Below are 18615 nucleotides of genomic sequence, written 5' to 3' on the forward strand. Positions count from 1 at the left end.
GACTGTGTAATTCGGAAAAAATCAAAGGAAAATTATAATAAACATAACTAATCTTTTGACAATAATTAAAAGATACCTATTTTTTTTTTAAATTTCAAAAGGCATCTTAGTTTTCTCATGGTTAATCAAAACCATCCTAGAGGGTGTGGTAAGGTGATCAAGCCAAGTACTTTAGAAATTACTCGAGCCACACAAATCACAGCGTGTAAAGTACTTGTCCCCGATCACTGGATCTGCTCCAATCCTAGAGTTATCTTCCCCTCAACATTGCTGTTAGGGGTGTCAACGGGTCAGGTTTACCTGAACCTCGACCCGTACAAAACCATATAGGGTCCAGGTATGGTGATAAATAAGAAGACCCAATTAGTATCTGGGTTGAGACCTGAAGGTTCGATTAATACATGGATCCAGGTATAGTTTGTGAAATTTTATACCAGTCCAGGGGCCTGACCCAAGTTCTGATTAAGACCAGCAATTTTTCATTGTAAAAATGATAACACAATTGCTTGAGGGGGGAGAACTGTTGGTCTGTCCAATTCCATAAATTTTTGCAAGGGACAGTTTGCTTGCTTCATGGGAAAACCAGCCATTTTCATATTTTCAAGGGACAGTTTGTTTCATGGGAAAACCACGGTTGCTGAAAGAAACACAACCACAGGAAACTGGTCGGCAGGTGTGGCCTCCATGGAAGCGATTCCACAGGAAGGGGAAAGAGAGCTCCGCTGTTTGCATTGCTATGGTGGGGCCCGCAGAAACGCTTCATGCTCCTTGCATTTCTGCGAAAACCGCAAGCTTTCCATGGCATGCAAATGACTCCAAAAAGGGGATGAAAACGGAACTAGATTCTTATTCCTTACTTTTCACTTTCTCCAGTCAATACCTTACCAATCAGTTGTTCAATCAGGCCTTACAACAAGCAACCGCCCCGGACACTCCTCTATCTCCCTCACAGCAGGTTAGAAAATCACTTATCTCAACAATGTGCTGAACAGCAACCAACATGGGCAAAGGGGGCAGCCAAGGGGTTTCAGCCGCTTGGAGGTGGGCCATAGGCAGGCATCACTCTCTCCCGGGCCCCACCATCAAAAAAATGTGCTGAACAACAATATTTTCAAAGATTTTGAGTAATATCACACACCAATCACAACTCAATAAATTGAAAATGCAGGCCTAGCATATGGCACATTAACCTACAAAGGAATCGTATACCGATGGGCATGCAAGCCAAAATATGTGAATAATCCCCCAATCTCATGACCAATGATTTCTTCTGCAGACGCATACAGTGCAAAAAGTTTAAAAATTAACATGTTCATACTTCGCACGGGATATCCTCTTTGGATAAGATCGTTGATCCATCTTCCAAGAAACAAATTGTGGATTAAGCATCTAAAAATAATGATAATAACTAAGCAAACACAGTGAGTAAAGTTCTACAGCTCCATCAGCACAAACTCAGTCAAGTTACATTATAACAATATAATTTGTAATTCACAGATTGTGAAAAGAGTATGGCTACACCAAAGAACCAGCCTTCAGCAGATACGGATTAGGCCTCACATATGTAAACCCAGCAAAATTGTTATCGCCTGGCCTTGGGCTTGCTGCTGGCGAGTCCAGCAGAGGCATGTTTGTCCACCGCTCATCAAAGTTGGCAACACAGTCTTTGCCACTAACATTTGGCTGAAAGCCAGGCTCAATCTCTCTAGCTTCAAGCTTTCGCCAGTTGATGGATTTGAACCATTTATGGCGCTTTATCTCTTCGATGCCACCAGGGCCATTGCCAAGTCGCTTGCTCACATCCTTCTGTAAAAGCTGAAACACAAGTTGCCGGAGGATGAGTAAACAAGTGGAAGAGAGCAAAACGAGTGCAAGGAAGAATTAGAACAACGGTCAGCAACAAATACAACGAACTGACCCCTTTAAGCAAAGAATGAACATCGCTTGATAGAAATGCAGGCAGTCTGATCTTATCCTTGATTATTTTCTGTTGAATCTTCTCCCGGTTCCCTCCAATAAATGGTGGCTGAGAAAACAGAGAGGTGCATTCGAATAATTAACAAATTAAAAGATAAAGAATCAGGTCATGTTGCACATCCCTAATTGTCTCCCCTATTCATAGTGCCAAACACTTCTTTTTAAGACCAGATTCAACATATTCTCTCTCATTATAGATTGGACTGATCTAAGTTCAACAGAATAAATTGCACAGATTGACTGGAATTAACAACAAACAACTGACAGCAGATCAGATGTGATCAAAAGAATAAGCCAAAATTTGATCATAGGAAGCTCACCCTTCCAGTCAGCATTTCAAATAGCAGGATGCCAACACTCCACCAGTCTGCTGCTTTATCATGCCCTTTTCCAAAAACAATTTCTGGTGACATGTACTCCACAGTCCCACAAAGAGAGTTTGATCTGGTGTTCTCCTCAAATTCCTTTGCCAGTCCAAAATCTGTCAACATGAGCTACAAACAAGATGTTCATCAGATCAATCTCATGCGAGCCATTGTACATGGTACCATGGTTTTATTTGGTTGGCTCAGAGTTGTACATGGCCATCAGCATCTAGAAGAATGTTCTCTGGCTTGAGATCTCTATGCATTATGCCATTTGCATGGAGGTGAGATACAGCAGAAACTATCTCAGCAGTATAGATACGTGCAACATCCTCCCTGGAGAGATAATAACATAATAAACCAAAAGCTATTTCAGTATTTTAACAATCACCATTGCATCTCAAAACATTAAGCTGACTTGATGGACACCAATGACTAGGACCAGGTCTGACTGAGGGTAGCTTGAAGAACTTAACATGGGACTTGGATGGTCAGATATATGATTAGATTTTAGACCTTTCCCATCTGTTTTCTGACTTGAATGCAACATAAAGGCAACTCATCTCATGCTTTCTTTCATTAATATGTCACCTTGAAACCACTTTCAAAGTTTTACAAATGATGTGCCATGAAAAACACCAAGCAACCAATTGCAATACCTGAAAAGACCTTGATGATAGAGCTGAAAGAATAGGTGACCACCGTTAATAAAGTCCAGCACAAGATAAAGTCTGTACTTTGTCTGCAGATGATGAAAACAATCAATGTGTTATTTCAACCGTCAAATAAACTTGTGCTTAAACCATCAGTAAAAAACAGAGTATAAAAACAAAAGACCTAATCATTGCAAAACATTGTCATGTACTAAAAAATTTTGGTCAATATTATTGCTTTCTACCAAATACTACCAAAAAGAAAACAGAATTCTGCATCTCACATTCTCAAGGGCAATAGAAGAATCCCCTGAAAATCTACAACCGCCAAAGTCTCATATTTCAGGCAAATTAGCATAGCCTTGGCAACCACTGGTGTTGCGTACAGTATTTTTCACTATGGCTGTTTTGGAATATCTCATATCTTAATACCTACTCAGATTTAAATCTAGGTTTCTCAACATAGTGACATTATTGGCCGGATCCCACCAGAGGTTGTACCAATGACCTGTGTATCTTGCCCTGTTTTCCCTTTGAAAAGGGATCTCAAGTCCCTGAACTTTGGGGATTTAGGATCCGCTCCACATAGGGCGCACACAGTGATCCCTCCTTAGGTCCATAGTCTAAGGTGTTCAAATCCCCCTTCATGAATTTTTTCATAGCTCTAGACAAGATAAGGAAACTGATATAATTTGAGCCATCAAAAGGAAAATATGCAACCACACCAACAACAACGGGAAAGTATATCAAGCTATGTCACATGGGTGTGGGTACGGGTGTGACACGAGTGTGGAGCAATTTCAAAAATTTTGGACACGGGGACACGATTATATATATATATATATATATATATAAAAGACTCGGTCAAAGTTGTGCCCGTTAGGGGATACGGCTATATATATATATATTAAATATATAAAAATATCACTTTTTTTAGTTTTTTGCCCTAAAAATGGATGAAAATAGACTCGGTCAAAGTTGACTGAGTCCAAAATGTGGACGAACTCAGCCTCGGTGCATTGACCGAGTCTGACATTTGGTTGACCGTGTCCGAAGCTGCACCCGTCTCTGCACCCGTGTCAGGGCGTATCGACGCAGGTGCATCGACCTTATAGCCGAGTCCATGTGACTTAGATATCAAGTAGATCATAACTAGAAAGTAATCCATGTACCAGACGACCTTGCCCAGTTCCCATTTTGCAATAGCACCCAAGAGTATAATGTGCATAGTAGTTGGGCAAGAATCCCCTTTTTAATCTCAAAAAAATATGGTAGATGATCCAAAGCGAGGAAGACTATTTGTAAAGAAATGGAAGCCTCCAACAAGATCCACCACAATGCCAAAGTGTACACACCAAAAGCCACAAATGGGCTCACCCACAAAACCCACACAAGTGGCAAGAACAAGAGGCAAAAATAAACAATATTTTATTAATGACCTTCATACAAGAAGCATACATAATGTGGGGGCTTTGCCCCAAATCTATACACAAAGGAGGAGTCCCAATGGCTAACGACTCTTATGTTTGACTAGTCAACATGTGTTGATTAGTTCAATTACAAATAAAAAGCTAAAAATCCCTAGTTCTTATTTCTAGTTAACAAAAGAAAATAAAAGAAAAGAAAAATAAAGAAAGAGAAAATATATATATATAATATAAATATAAACATAAATATATATGTACAATTTTAACACTCTCCCTCAAACTTACGGTAAAATAATCGAAAGTTTGTCTAATAGAAAGTGGAAACGAGGAGCAACGAGAGGTTTGGTGAAGAGATCTGATAATTAGTATTTTGATGTAACATAAAGCATATCAATGGTCCCATGTAGATACTCTTCTCGAACATAGTCACAATCCGGTTCAATATGATTAGTACCTCTATGAAAAGTATGTCACCTCCTCAATCAGCAAAAAAACCCGTGGATGAGTGTATGTTATTGGGATCACCTCCCAAGTCAGCATCAGTATAAGACATTAAATCTAAAGAAGAAGAAGCAGACATAAAGAGGCTTCGAGAAAGAGAAATCTTAATATATCTAATAATATGCAAAACCGCTCTCATGTGAATAAAAGTGAGAGTGTGTTGAAATTGACTAGTTGTGTGTACAATGTGTGTTATGTCAGGTCTAATAATTGAAAGATAGGAGAGTGCTCCAATAAGCAGTCTCTAAGGAATAGGATCTTCAAAAAGTTCTCCATTATCAATTCGCATCTTGGTGTTGACAATTTCAGGGGTATCAATTCTCTTATCATCTATGATTCCAAACCTGCAAACCAGAGTTACCAGTCGAGGAAGCGAGAGCGGGAAGCGAGGCACTTTCAAAAATTTAGGAAGCGGGGAAGCATGGGACCACTTAAAAGAAAATTTTGAACTGTCCCGGAAGCGAACCGAAAGCGAGGGGGAAGCAAAAAAAATGAAAAAAAATGGAGAAGCAAGGGGGAAGCGTGCTTCCCATAAAAGGGAAGTGTGCTTCCCTAGGGAAGCGCTCTTCCCAAAAAAGGGGACACTTCCCCTCACGCTTCGGAGGCGCGACGTTTCGCGCTTTCGAAGCGCACTTCGGGGAAGCGAGCTTGCCCTTTTACCTAGGCGCTTCCGGTAATTCTGCTGCAAACAATATCAAAAGAAAACTTAGACTACAACAACAACAACAACAACAACAACTACGCCTTCATCCCAAAACAATTGGGGTCAGCGATATGAACCAAAAAGAAATTCATTTTGGGTCTTCCACATGAATCCTTTTCCTCCAATCATTTCTATCCAACGCCATGTCCTCGGTGAGGTTCAAAGCATTCATATCCTTTCCTATCATCTCCATCCAAGTCTTCCTAGGCCTACCCCGACCTCTTTTAACTAATATATTTTCCCATTTCTCCAACCTTCTAACTGGAGCATCATTAGGCCTTCGCCGAATATGTCCAAACCACCGTAAACGATTCTCTCGCATCTTATTTTCAATGGGTGCAACACCTACCTTCTTACGTATCTCTTCGTTCCGAATCTTATCTTTTATTGTATTTCCACACATCCATCTAAGCATCCGCATCTCAGCTACACTCAGAAAACTTAGACTAAGATAATAAATATCCTCTATGAGGGTAAACAACTTTGATTTTTAAGAAATATTTTAAAAAGCCTAAATCAATCCTTTCAAAATATTTTTTGAGAAGTTTTTAAATATTTTCAACTTTCTGTTTATCTCCTCCAGTGATGATCATGCCATCCACATAGAGAAAAAGAAGAATATATCTTAACAACCAGTTCTATGTCAGTCAAACAAGTTCTAAATCCAATATCAAGAATAACTCGACTAAACCGGTCATACTAAGCCTCTGGTGCTTGTTTAAGTCCATAAAGAGCCTTTTCCAGACGAAGAATTTTACCATTAAGAGCACTTATACCTAGTGGTGCCTCCATATAAACTTCTTCAACTAGGTTTCTATTAAGAAAAACATTTTTAGCATCCATTTGAAATATAGGTCATTTTCGAACAGAGGATAATGCTATTAGGGTTGCCATATTCTTGAAAATATCTCTTGGCAAGTAATCTAGCTTTATATTCATCACTCTTTGTTTTAATCTTGTATACCCACCTACAACCTATAGGTTTATTTCCTTTTGAAACATTTTAAATGTTCTTTAGCTTAAGTATATGTTGAAGGTTTCATATAAGAATGAATTAATGCAAAGAATGCCTTGTATTTTGACGAAAAAGAGTCATAAGACACAAACTTTAAAGGTGGTTTAGAAATCCTAGATAACCTTATTGTGAAAATCTCTATAAAAAGAGAATTTGTGTACAAGCACAAGGCTAGAAAGAAGAAGTGTGCACAAAGGCACAAGGATAACTCTCACAGGTGCACAAAGGCACGGATATACATGCACAAATGCATGAAAAAATATGAACTTCAATATATTGAATCCCAAAAGGGATTTACTTTAGCTTAAAGACTAAAAACAAAAAAATAAAAAAAAGACTAAAAAGAAATAAAAAACAGGAAAATACAATCATATTCTCAAATGAGAATATGCATAAAATGTAGAAAATGACCAAAATACCCTTATCAGGTTATGAATATATATATAAAAAGAACATTACATTTTAACACCCCCCCCCCTCAAACTTAGGGTGACATAACCAAAAGTTGGTCAAGAAGGAAGTTAAATCTTGGAAAGCACAATGCTTTGTTGAAGAAGTCTGCGAGTTGATATTCTGATGTAACATATGGAAGGTTTATGGTTCTTCTTAAGTATTTTTCACGAACATAGTGACAGTCCATCTCAATATGCTTCGTGCGCTCATAAAATGTGTGATTTTTTGCAATATAAATTGCACTTCTATTATCACAACATAGTTTTGTGGGCCCTTGAACTTAAATATTCATATAGTCCAGCAAACTGCGAATCCAAACAATCTTCATGGTAGTAGATGTCATGGCTCTATATTCGGCTTCTGTGGATGAGAGTGAGACCTTTTGTTGTTTCTTGCATCTCCAAGAAATTAAAGATACTCCTAAAAAGATGCAAAAACCAATGGTGGAGTGACGGTTATTCGGGTCACCTCCCCAATCAGAGTCAGTATAAGCCAGAGTTGTCGTAAGCGCCTATGCCTTAGGGGAAGCGTGCTTCCCCGATACGTGCTTCGAAAGCGCGAAACACGACGCTTCCGAAAAGTACGATGAAGCGCACATTTATACCAGGAAGCGTGCACCCCTTTAAAGGGGTATGGCTTACTTGATGGACAAGTTTGCCCCTTTTGTTAATTTTTTTTTACCAAAAAAATTAAAAGAAAGTTTTTTTTAATAAGGGCAAAATGGAGATTTTGAAAAACTCGTGAAAAACAAAATGCAAAAGAGGGCTTTAGGGTTTCTTTTTCAAGCTTCATCCGAGTCTCCTCTTCCCTCTCTCTCTCAAGATTTGGCCACCGACCGGCGACCTCCAGAACTTCCGACGACTTTCATCGACGTTCGGCGACCTCCACCGACTGGCGATTCACGATTTTTTCTCATGACATTCTTACGAAAATGAGCATGAAAGCCAACACCCATCAAAACCCGCCTCTTCCCTTGATGCATCTGAATGTTTTAGCTCAAGCGGTCTAAAAGAAAAGAAAGTTCTTTCATGGAATGGTAAACTCTTCATTTTACCAAGAATACAGTCTTTACACGTAAAATTTTCAGAGTTACAAATTTTTTTTAAAGTTAGAAAGTATTGGATTTTGAATACATTAGGAAGACCAAGTCGTTTGTGTCATAAATCCAACTCTAATTTCAGAACATTATAACAAAAGGTATCCTTGGCATTTTCAAAAAATTCATATAATAGAGACCTCTTTCTTTATGGCCTTCCCCAATCAACTTCCCTAATTGGCGATCCTATACTCAACAACCATCAAAAGATGAGACATTATATCCATGATCAAATATTTGTTAAACTGATAAGACATTTAAATTTAACTTAAGAATATATCTAACTTTTAGAATGATAAATTTTTTGGAGTTTTGCAAAATCTTTTTGAAATTTCCTATTCCTTCTATTTCAAGAGATGTATCATCGACTGTAAAAACATTTGACATGCTTGAGTTGGTATGACATTCAGATAAAGATTTACTATTAAGGGTCATATGAAAGGAAACACCAGAATCAAGAAGCTAAGGGAGTCTTACCGAGATCGGAGAAGGATGAAACTTTTGTTCCAGTTGAGGCTTCATTTGAAGAAGATATCCCTTTGATAAGAGGTTGGAGAAATTCCATAAGTTGTGACATCGATACGGGTGCATCATAAGGTTTGTTTCCATTAGTCTCTTGTGAAAAGTCAAATGAAGCTACCTTTTTTTCCTCCCTTTTTCTAAACTGTGGGCATTAAGGTTTAGTGTGCCTAGGTTCATGACACTTATAACAAATAATATTTTTTTTATCATAATCATTGCCTTGTTTCCAATAAAGCTTGTTATCATGCTTATTTCCTTGTTTTCAATGAGGTGCCTTGTAGGGGCGCATGTAGTTTCTTGGTCTAGAGACGGCCAAAACGGAGTCATCTTCATTTTTCAAAGAGTGTCCTTTTAGCATATTCTCTTCAATACTCAATTCTTCGATAGTGTCAACAATGGAAGGTACTTTTCCTCTATAGAGAAGATCCGATTTGGTGCTTTCAAACTTCGGTCTCAAGCCATTTATAAATTGATAGAAATGTTTTGCATCAAGTTGCTTTTTTCAAAGCTCTAAATCTTCCGCGCAATGCCACTTAAGTTCAAGAATAGATAATTCTTCCTAAAGTTCGGCTAATTCATTGTAGTATTCCCTAATACTTTTTTTTAGTCATTATCCAAACTTTATTGTGTAGATTGCACACGTGCAATATCCTTAGAAGAATACATATTCTTAAGGTATTCCCAAGCTTTGTTGGCATGCTCAGATTTTGCGAGACTATAACACTTTTTAATATTCATGCTATTGATTAACCAAGACATGATCTTGGCATGATCCATTTTCTACTCTTTCCACTTTTTCCCATAAGTGGCTAATGCCTTAGTTTTCTCATCATCTGTAAGAGGCACAACTTTTTCGTTCTCTACCTTTGTGAGGACTAATTTAAGCACTGGATCGGAACCATCAATTAATCTCCATAATCCTTTTTCCCATATGTAGTGCTTCATATCGAAGACCACATTACAAAATTAGTATCACGGAGTTTCATGGGTACGATAGTGACTTTTTCATTGTCATCCATTCTTAAAAAGTAGAGAGAAAGGAAAAAAATTTAATAGATGAGAAAGGAGAGAGTAGCAGCACGAGCACACCACCACGAATACACGAGCCAACAAACCACGCTTGGACAATCACACGAGCACTTGAATCACAAATAAATTCTTTCCTTCACCCACGAGCATGGAAAACGAGGCGATACGCAATCCTCAAGAGTCAAGAGTGAACCTTACTCTGATACCATGTAAAGAAATGGAAGCCTCCAATAAGGTCTACCATAATGCCAAAGTACGCACATCAAAAGCCACAAATGGGCTCACTCACAAAACCCACACAAGGGGCAAGAACAAGAGGCTAAAATAAACAATATTTTTATTAATGACCTTTATGCAAGAGGCATACATAATGTGGGAGCTTTGCCCCATATTTATACACAAAGGAGGAGGACTCCATAGAGAGAAGTTGGAGTCCCAACGGCTCAAAATAAAGCCATGGGAACCCCAACGACTCTTATGTTTGACTAGTCAACATGTGTTGACTAGTTCAATTACAAATAAAAAGGTAAAAATCTAACCTTAGTTCTTATTTCTAGTTAACAAAAGAAAAGGAAATAAAAGAAAAATAAAGAAAGAGAAAATGTATATTTATATAAATATATATAATATAATATATATGTACAATTTTAACACTATTCATAGCACTTCATCAAAATACAAAGACCTTTGGGAGAGAAAAATTCAATTGCCAATCATTGGACAATTTACAACCATGAAAAGCTTTTTCATCAGAAACTCAAAGTTGCCAAGATCTAATAATTACTTTGACAGCTATATATTTCCATTTCCTTTTATGGTGACTTGCTTGATTTGGTACAGTTATGCAACAAGATCACAGCACAAAGCCATCAAGGGTGGCAAAGTGAGGGCTTTGTAACCTTACAAATAAGCACAAACTTACACGCAAGTTTTTGCTTGGCAATCTACTGTCATCACCTGCTTAATATTACCAAAGGGAGCTTAAATCTTATGAGTGACAAGTTTTCTTTTCCAGAAAACATTGCTACAGAAACCGATGCATATGGCACACAGCACCATCAGGTGATTTATGGCAAACAGACCCATTAACTTGACAACTTGTTGGTTGTCAAACCCACAACCACACAAGATGACAAAAGTAGGGATTAAATAGGAAAATTAATATTTTGTCCAAGTTCATGTTCATGCGGTTGTGGGATCTCATCTGCTTGTGTACTTTTTTCAGTTCTACTCTATATCACACAGATACTCCATTTTGGCCCCCATATCATGTCCCTTTATATTCTAGTCATACTGAAATCCCAAGATTCCCAAGCTACTCCACGAAAAGCATATGCCAGTTGATCAAACAATAGCTTTTACAAACCGAAAGCAAATCTGACTTGCAGACAAACTAGAAGAACTAGAAATTACTACTCACCACCATCCTACTGACACAGATTAATGTATAATCAAGAATAGGAGACATATATTAGAGACAGGTTTGTACAAAATGTTGTTACCTGAAATGAGTACCGAAGCTGAACAATGAATGGGTGCTCAATCTTAGTCAAAATGTCCCTCTCAGCTTTCATGTAATCCGCATGATTTTTCTCCAGTATCTTATCTTTACGCATAGCTTTCATTGCATATATTTCTGAAGTACCCTTTTTTCTTACTTGAAACACTTTTGCAAATGCTCCTTGCCCTACCACCTTCATTATCTCAAAATCTTCAAGTCCAATGCCCTGACTCTTCAAAGATTGATGGTTATCCGTGCCTGAAATAGCTCCCAATAAATCATCCAGAGGTGCTCCATTTTCTTCCAAATGCTCTGCAACGCCACCATCCACAAGTTCTAATGTGTTCTCTGTCTCAACTAGGGTAAGGTTGCTATGTGGCAAGGACTGATGACTAACACAAGCTGAGGGCCCGACCAGTGAGTGTGACCGGCTTTGAATAACAACTGGAACTTCAACCACCTTTTCCTGTGATTCACTTGCAGGAAGAGGGCTTGAGGCCTGAACTGGCAATGGCCCAAATACCTCTTCAAAGTCAAACTCCATATGCTCTGAGGGTACATTAGAAGGAGGGTAGACAGACAAGACCAACTTAGATTGAAAGGTCTTGCACATGCCAGTTGAGGTAAAACCAGTAAACTGAGATGCAACCATCTCTCACACTTCAAATAACCCACAGCCACAGAAGACAAACAAATAACAAGGTGCTGCTATGGGCGATTTTCTACAAGAGCCTTTAGTGCCAAAACCCACGAAGAAGGATTTCTAACAATAGCATTCAACAACTGGAAGTTCAAGTACACAACTGTAGCTCCAAAGAATCTTGGAAGGAGACAAACGAGAATCCAGAAAAAGAAGCTGTTCTTGTTTCCCAAGTTGCAGGAAACAGTAGATGACGCTCTGCTTCTTGAATTCATGAAGATCAGGTTGTAAAAAATCTGTGCCATATGTTCAAGGAACAGTATAAGTTGGAGAAAGTACAAGCAAGAGCAGAGAAAAATAACGATCCAACAAAACTGGAATAGCATGGGACAAGGTATGACCAAATAGCAACATTCACAATGCTGTATCATCCAAACAACAACATAATAAAGAGAAAAACTTACTATTTGCTATGTTTCTGCCTAGAGATGTGGAAGATTACCATATATCAGGGTATAAATTTTTTTAGATCAAAAGCAAGGAACGTGTATACCAGCTAAAACCAGTATCTGATGCAATAGAGCATGAATGTATTTTGCGTGCAAGACCAAGTGAGGCAGACTAACAAAGTGAAACCCATGTAGGCAAACTACATCACGATTAAGGCCAACATATGGCATCAAAACCACCATGGTTTGTGTAAAGGAATTGGCACTTGAATCAACATGCTTGTTAATGCTCTTGCAAGAAAAGAATCCATCCAGCTAGAAGCATGCAGAAGCCTTACAGAAGAGTAACATCCTCATGCAGAAAAAGCACCAAAACTAACTTTTGGGCAAAAGAGAAGCTTTTGGAGCTGTCAATTTCGCCACTAAGGAAAAAAAGCGCAGAGACAATGTTTCAAAAACTTTGGAGGGGGTTTCCATTAGTTGCCTAAAAAGAATTAACAACAAAGGAATGCCAAAAAAAGGGAAACCAGCTAAATTAAGATAAACCATCAAAATATATTAAAAATCGTCCTTCAAAAATCAATACCAATGATAATCGCATTTGAGGATGAAAATTTCATGATTCAATTTCATTTAGAGAAGACAATTAGTATGACATTCACCTAGTGTCAGAGAACTTCAACAAACCACTTGGAATTCAAGCAGAAATTTGGGAACTTTTTTTAAAAAACATAACAAGCTGCAGTTGATCTCAGAAAGACGGAGTAAATCTTCTCATATATCTAACAGGGCAATTTCGTCGTCACTACTGCAACAGAAGCCAGATCACGATTTCTAATCAACCACCCATCTCGACCAGCATCCACAAGGCCACAATGGTAATACCAATCCCATCCAATTTCTTTCACTTTGATCAAATTGTTTAAACCAGAAATATTCATCCATAGCCCGCTCAATGTATCAGAAACCCATAAAAAGAAAATGAGATCCCAGAAAAATTTTAAAACTAACTAGAAAACACCCAAAGGAAACAACCCACCTCATGAAACATACCAACCAATAAAAAAGAAAAAAAAAAGATCAACCACAAAACCCCCAAAAAATACAACCAAGCAAACAACTATTACAAGCAAATTCCAAAAAAAAATGAAATTCAACCATTCGCTCTACATCGCAGGGATCGATTTCATCATCGTTAATAAAAAAACAGAATAAATGTTAAAAATCAAAATCCCAGACCAATAGAAGCGAATCCAAATTCCCGATCTAAACCACAAAACAACCCCAAACTCAACGAAAGTATCATCAAAGTAGAAGCAAAAAAAAAAAACCAACCAGATTTCAATCTCACTCAGGAAACAACAACGACAACAACGATTCATCAACGAGAATCACTGAAAGAAGGATTCGTCAAAGAGCCTCGAAAGAATCGCCGAAGTCCCACAAAATAACAGATCGATTCTGATTTCGAGTTACAGCGCCGAATCAGATCAGCCCCCCCACACCCCTAACCCTAATTCCCTCTAGAATCTGAAGCGAGAGCGAGAGAGAGAGAGAGAGAGAGAGAGAGGGGAAAGGAAGGTGGCGGTGGTGCCGTACCTCAGCAGACAACCGCACCTCGTGTCTCCGAAACGCTTCTCTCAACCCGCCCGCCCTCTTTCTTTTATAGCGTCCTTCTCCAAAAACCTACCATGGTTTCATCGAAATTCTCTATACCTACCTAATTTATACGTTTTTCAAATAGCGCTGCAACGGCACTTTTTTCGCAATTCTCACCTTGTAGATAATATTCGTTTAAGAATTAAAAAAAATGCATTACATATTTATTTTGCATAATTCATTTCATAATAGAAAACACGTATTAGATTATAAAATTTTCATGTTTGGATGATCTTTTCCAACAATATAGAATCAACGGCGTATATTGCATCATAAACTTGATGAAACAAATGGAATCGATTCAAAGTATGATTTTTGGTGAATAAGCAATGATGAACGCTTCTATACATATGGGCAATGCAATCCTTAGAAACTCAAATCCTTTAATTTGATGTATCATATTTGTCAGTTTTTGGTCTTTGATTTTATATTTAACCATAAGGATATGGTATATATGCTTAATTTTGTGCTACCTGCTAGAATAACAATTACAATGAGAAGAAAGGCTATAAGTAGGGTTGCACAACCAGCCGAACTAGCTCGACTCGTTTAAACTTCAACTCAGACTCATCTAAGTAATTAAATGAGCTTCGATTAGACCAATTAAGCTTGGTTAATAGAGATATATGATGACTACTGAGTCTCTCGATCACGGTGGGGCTCCCAGGCCATTGTGATCTCTTCAGGAACCCAGTCAAGATGGGTTTCCCCTTTGTCAAAGTCTCCTATTCACGCCCTGCTCTTATCTGTAGCACCTAACGATAAGGATCATTGCATCCTTATCGTTCTGGTCCATCGACCTCTTCAGGGCTATATAAACCCTCATGTACCTTGTTGCAAAGACATCAATAACATGTGCACACATTTCAGTATGTGGATGTAGGCCAAGAGTCGAACCACATTATATCTCACTCTCTTCTCGTATTCTATATTTTATCATGGTATCAGAGCAGGTTCGAAGCAGCTTGTGATAGCTTCAGCTCGCATCTTCACCTACTCATCATGGCGGAAGGAGAAAATAAGACAAGCTCTCCCGCATATCGCGCATCAAGGATGGTAGTTCATGAGCAAAACCCGAACCTCAATATTGCCACCATCCCTCTCAATGGATCCAACTACCTATCCTGGTCGAAAGCTGCAACACTCTTTCTGAGTGGAAAGTCTAAACTTGGATTCATTAACGGCAAGATCGTTTCCCCAAAACCCGAGGATCCCACCTACGAAGAGTGAGAATCCGGGAATCACCTCGTTATGTCTTGGTTGCTGAACTCCATCGACCCAAGCATCGTCGAGGGCTTCCTATTCCTTGACACTGCTAAAGATATATGGGAATTCCTGAGAGACGTTTACGGTGAACAAAACAATCTGGCCAGACTCTATCAACTTCAGCAGGAGATCGCACGCCTGACTAAAGAAGATAAATGGTTTCACTCTTATCTAAGCTCGCTCCGTGCCATGTGGGATGCGACAAGCCTTTATTGTCCCATCACCAATGACATTGATGTCATAAAAGTGCGCATCGAAGAAGATAAAGTTTTCAAAGTCCTTGCTAGACTCGGATAGGACTATGAGCACTTAAGAAGTCAAGTCATAATGTTCAGGGAGTTGCCTCGTTTCAACGAAGTCTGCTCTATCATCCAATGCAAAGAAACCCGTCACAAGGTGATGACATTTGAATCCATACCTCATATTGAATCCCATGAGAAAACGGCCTTCTGCAGCACCACCAAGGACACCTCATCCAGAATATCGCCTGATCACACGATCGGCGAGAATGCTCGTGGTCGCATGAGACCCCGTTGTACCCATTGCAGAAAACTCTGACACCTAAAAGAAAAGTGTTGAGATCTTCACGGTCGCCTCGAGCAGCAAAAGGCACATAACAAAGGGTCAAAGGCAAGAACCACCATGGATGACCTTGCACAACTCCTTCAACAGATCAATAAATCCAATCTTGCAACTCTACTAGAAGGACAACAAAAAGAACCCATAGGTAATGTATCTGCCCTTGGTTCCAAGTGGGTCATCGACACCGGTGCTACCAACTACATGACAGGTAAGATCGACCTTCTCTCTAATTCGTGATCTGCCAGCAAGGGCCTGTTAGCATTGTTAATGGAATGCAAATCCTGATCCAAAGTGTCGGTGAAGTCTCCCTCCTCAATGGGTCGAGTCCCTCAGAGACCCTATACATTCCCTCATTTCCTTCCAGCCTCATGTCGGTTAGCAAGATTACAGAAAGTCATAATTGCATTATCATTTTTTCCTCTAAGTATGTGGTGTTTCAGGACCTGAACAAGAAGAGAGTGATTGGTAGGGGATGAGCAGTCAACAAGCTCTACCTTCTTGATGCAGAAAGTAGGGCTCACGTAGCCCATAAAGAGACCAACATGGACAAAAAGTTGCACTTTAGGCTTGGACACCCCTCGCATCAAACTTTACGAAGAATTTTCCCTGACATCCCTTCTTCCCAGCACTTATGCGATGCGTGCCAATATTCTAAGCAGATCAGAATTTTGTTTCCTTTATCTGAGTCTAAAAGTGATGAATTTTTTTCCCTTATTCATTTTGATGTATGGGGGCCGACACCCATTGATTCTTATTTAGGATATAGATATTTCATTGCTTTTATTGGTGATTGCTCTCATGCCACTTGGGTATACTTGCGCAAACACAAGGATGAAAATTTTGAAACTTACAAAGAATTTCAAAGCATGGCCCAAACTCAATTTAATGCTAAGATCAAGACTCTTCGCTCTGATAATGGAACAAAGTACCTCAATGACAAGTTTATCGAATACCTTACCAGTCATGGCATTACCCACCAAACCAGTTATGTCGGCATATCTCAACAAAACGGAGTCGTCGAACACAAGAATAAGACCCTCTTAAATATAGCCAGAGCCCTCAAGTTTCACATGAATGTTCTCAAACGCTTTTGGTCAGACACCATAACCACTGCCTACTACATATCCAATCGACTGTCAAGCCAAACCATCAACTACATGATTTCAAAGAGTATGGTCAAGGAAAAGAACATATCTTTGTCACACCTCTGTGTGTTCGGGTGCAAGTGTTTCGCCCACCTACAAGAGCGACACATAGACAAACTCAAAAAGAGAGCAACCAAATGCATATTCTTAGGATACTCATCCATCACAAAAGGATATAAGTGTTATGACCCCACAACAAAAAAACATTTCTTCTCTCAAGATGTCAAGTTTTTCGAGGATGAACCCTATTATCAAGACAAAGACATACCTACCCACGACGCCGACCTTCAGGGGAGAAAATCTTACTGAACGTCCTACCGGCCCTACTTGCCATTGACATCATTGACGGTACCTTCACCAGATCTACCGGCACTCCACCTTTCAAGTCTCCCAATGCTGACACGCCTACCAAGACACCGAGAGACAACACTGTCTTACCTCGAAGATCCGAAAGAACTACCAAACACCCCAGCAAGCTTCGTGGCTTCTACACCTACTTCGTCTGCGGGTCGACCGATCACCCGATCAAAAGACACGTGTCCCTCGACGGATTCTCCAATGCATACCGCTTATACTTATGCAACGTCTACTCCAACACGGATCCCTCCACCTTTAAGGAAGCCAGCACACTGGAAGCATAAAGGATCGCCATGGATAAGGAACTTGTAGCCCTACAAAAGAATGATACTTGGAAAGACGTCACTCTTCCCTATGGCAAGAAACTAGTAGGCTGTCGATGGACCTACAAAATCAAATATCGCAGCAATGGCACCACCGAGCGCTACAAGGCAAGTCTCATCGCGAAAGGATACACCCAGGTTGAGGGCATAGACTATAATAAAACCTTCGCCCATGTTGCCAAAATGAATTCCATCAGAATCCTCTTATCTATTGCAGCCAACCAAAGGTGACCCCTATATCAGCTCGACGTCAAGAACACTTTTCTTCATGGAGACCTTCAAGAGGAGGTCTACATGGAACTCCCACCTGAGCACAACAATGCGGATGACAAACACCTTGCATGTCGTTTAAGAAAGGTTATATATGGTCTTAAGCAGTCATCCCGAGCATGGTTCACAAAGCTAAGCAAGGCTCTTACACAATTTGACTTTCATAAAAGCCCATCTGAGCACTCCATGTTCAGCAAAAAGAGCACTACAGGCAGAGTCATCATCCTAGTTTACGTCGATGACATCATTATAACAGGAGATGATCCTGAGCTAATCGATGCCACCAAACTTCATATTTGTCGTAAATTTGAGATCAAAGATCTTGAAAAGCTCTGTTATTTCCTCGGCATAGGAGTCACATAATCCGATAAGAGAATATTCCTCTACCAAAGGAAATACGCCATGGACCTCCTTCAAGAACCATATATGCTTGGAGCCAAGCCCACCAGTACACCCATAGACCAGAATCACAAAGTCAGCAGGGACAACGGGGAACCTGTAAACAATGTCAAGAATTTTCAGAGACTTGTCGGGCATCTGATTTACCTTACCGTCATGAGACTAGATATCACATATTCAGTCAACCTCATCAGTCAGTTCATGCATGCCCTCTAAGGGCCCTTACTTGGCCATTGCTCATAAAATCCTGAGATACATAAAGTCGTCTATTGGCAAAGGAATC

General features: G+C 39.4%; 1 protein-coding gene across 2 annotated transcripts; it reads right to left on the reverse strand.

Annotated features, from left to right (window-relative positions):
• Positions 1-1381: 1381 nt before the first annotated feature.
• Positions 1382-13984, reverse strand: LOC149844016 (serine/threonine-protein kinase AtPK2/AtPK19-like). Of its 2 annotated transcripts, none has more exons than XM_090000245.1 (7): positions 13667-13984; positions 11244-12178; positions 3002-3084; positions 2558-2678; positions 2298-2471; positions 1919-2026; positions 1382-1815 (listed from the first exon to the last, which is right to left on the reverse strand). In XM_090000245.1, the coding sequence occupies exons 2-7, from the start codon at positions 11892-11894 to the stop codon at positions 1516-1518; spliced, it is 1437 nt and encodes a 478-aa protein (XP_089856371.1). In that variant the 5' UTR covers positions 11895-12178; positions 13667-13984; the 3' UTR covers positions 1382-1515. The 2 variants fall into 2 exon arrangements, with proteins under 2 accessions (XP_089856371.1, XP_089856372.1); XM_090000246.1 differs by having other exon boundaries at positions 13931-13978.
• Between the last annotated feature and the right edge of the window lie 4631 nt (positions 13985-18615).

This window comes from Nuphar pumila, chromosome 3, assembly GCF_984573655.1.
Source record: "Nuphar pumila chromosome 3, dmNupPumi1.hap1.1, whole genome shotgun sequence".
Classification (NCBI taxonomy): Eukaryota; Viridiplantae; Streptophyta; class Magnoliopsida; order Nymphaeales; family Nymphaeaceae; genus Nuphar; species Nuphar pumila.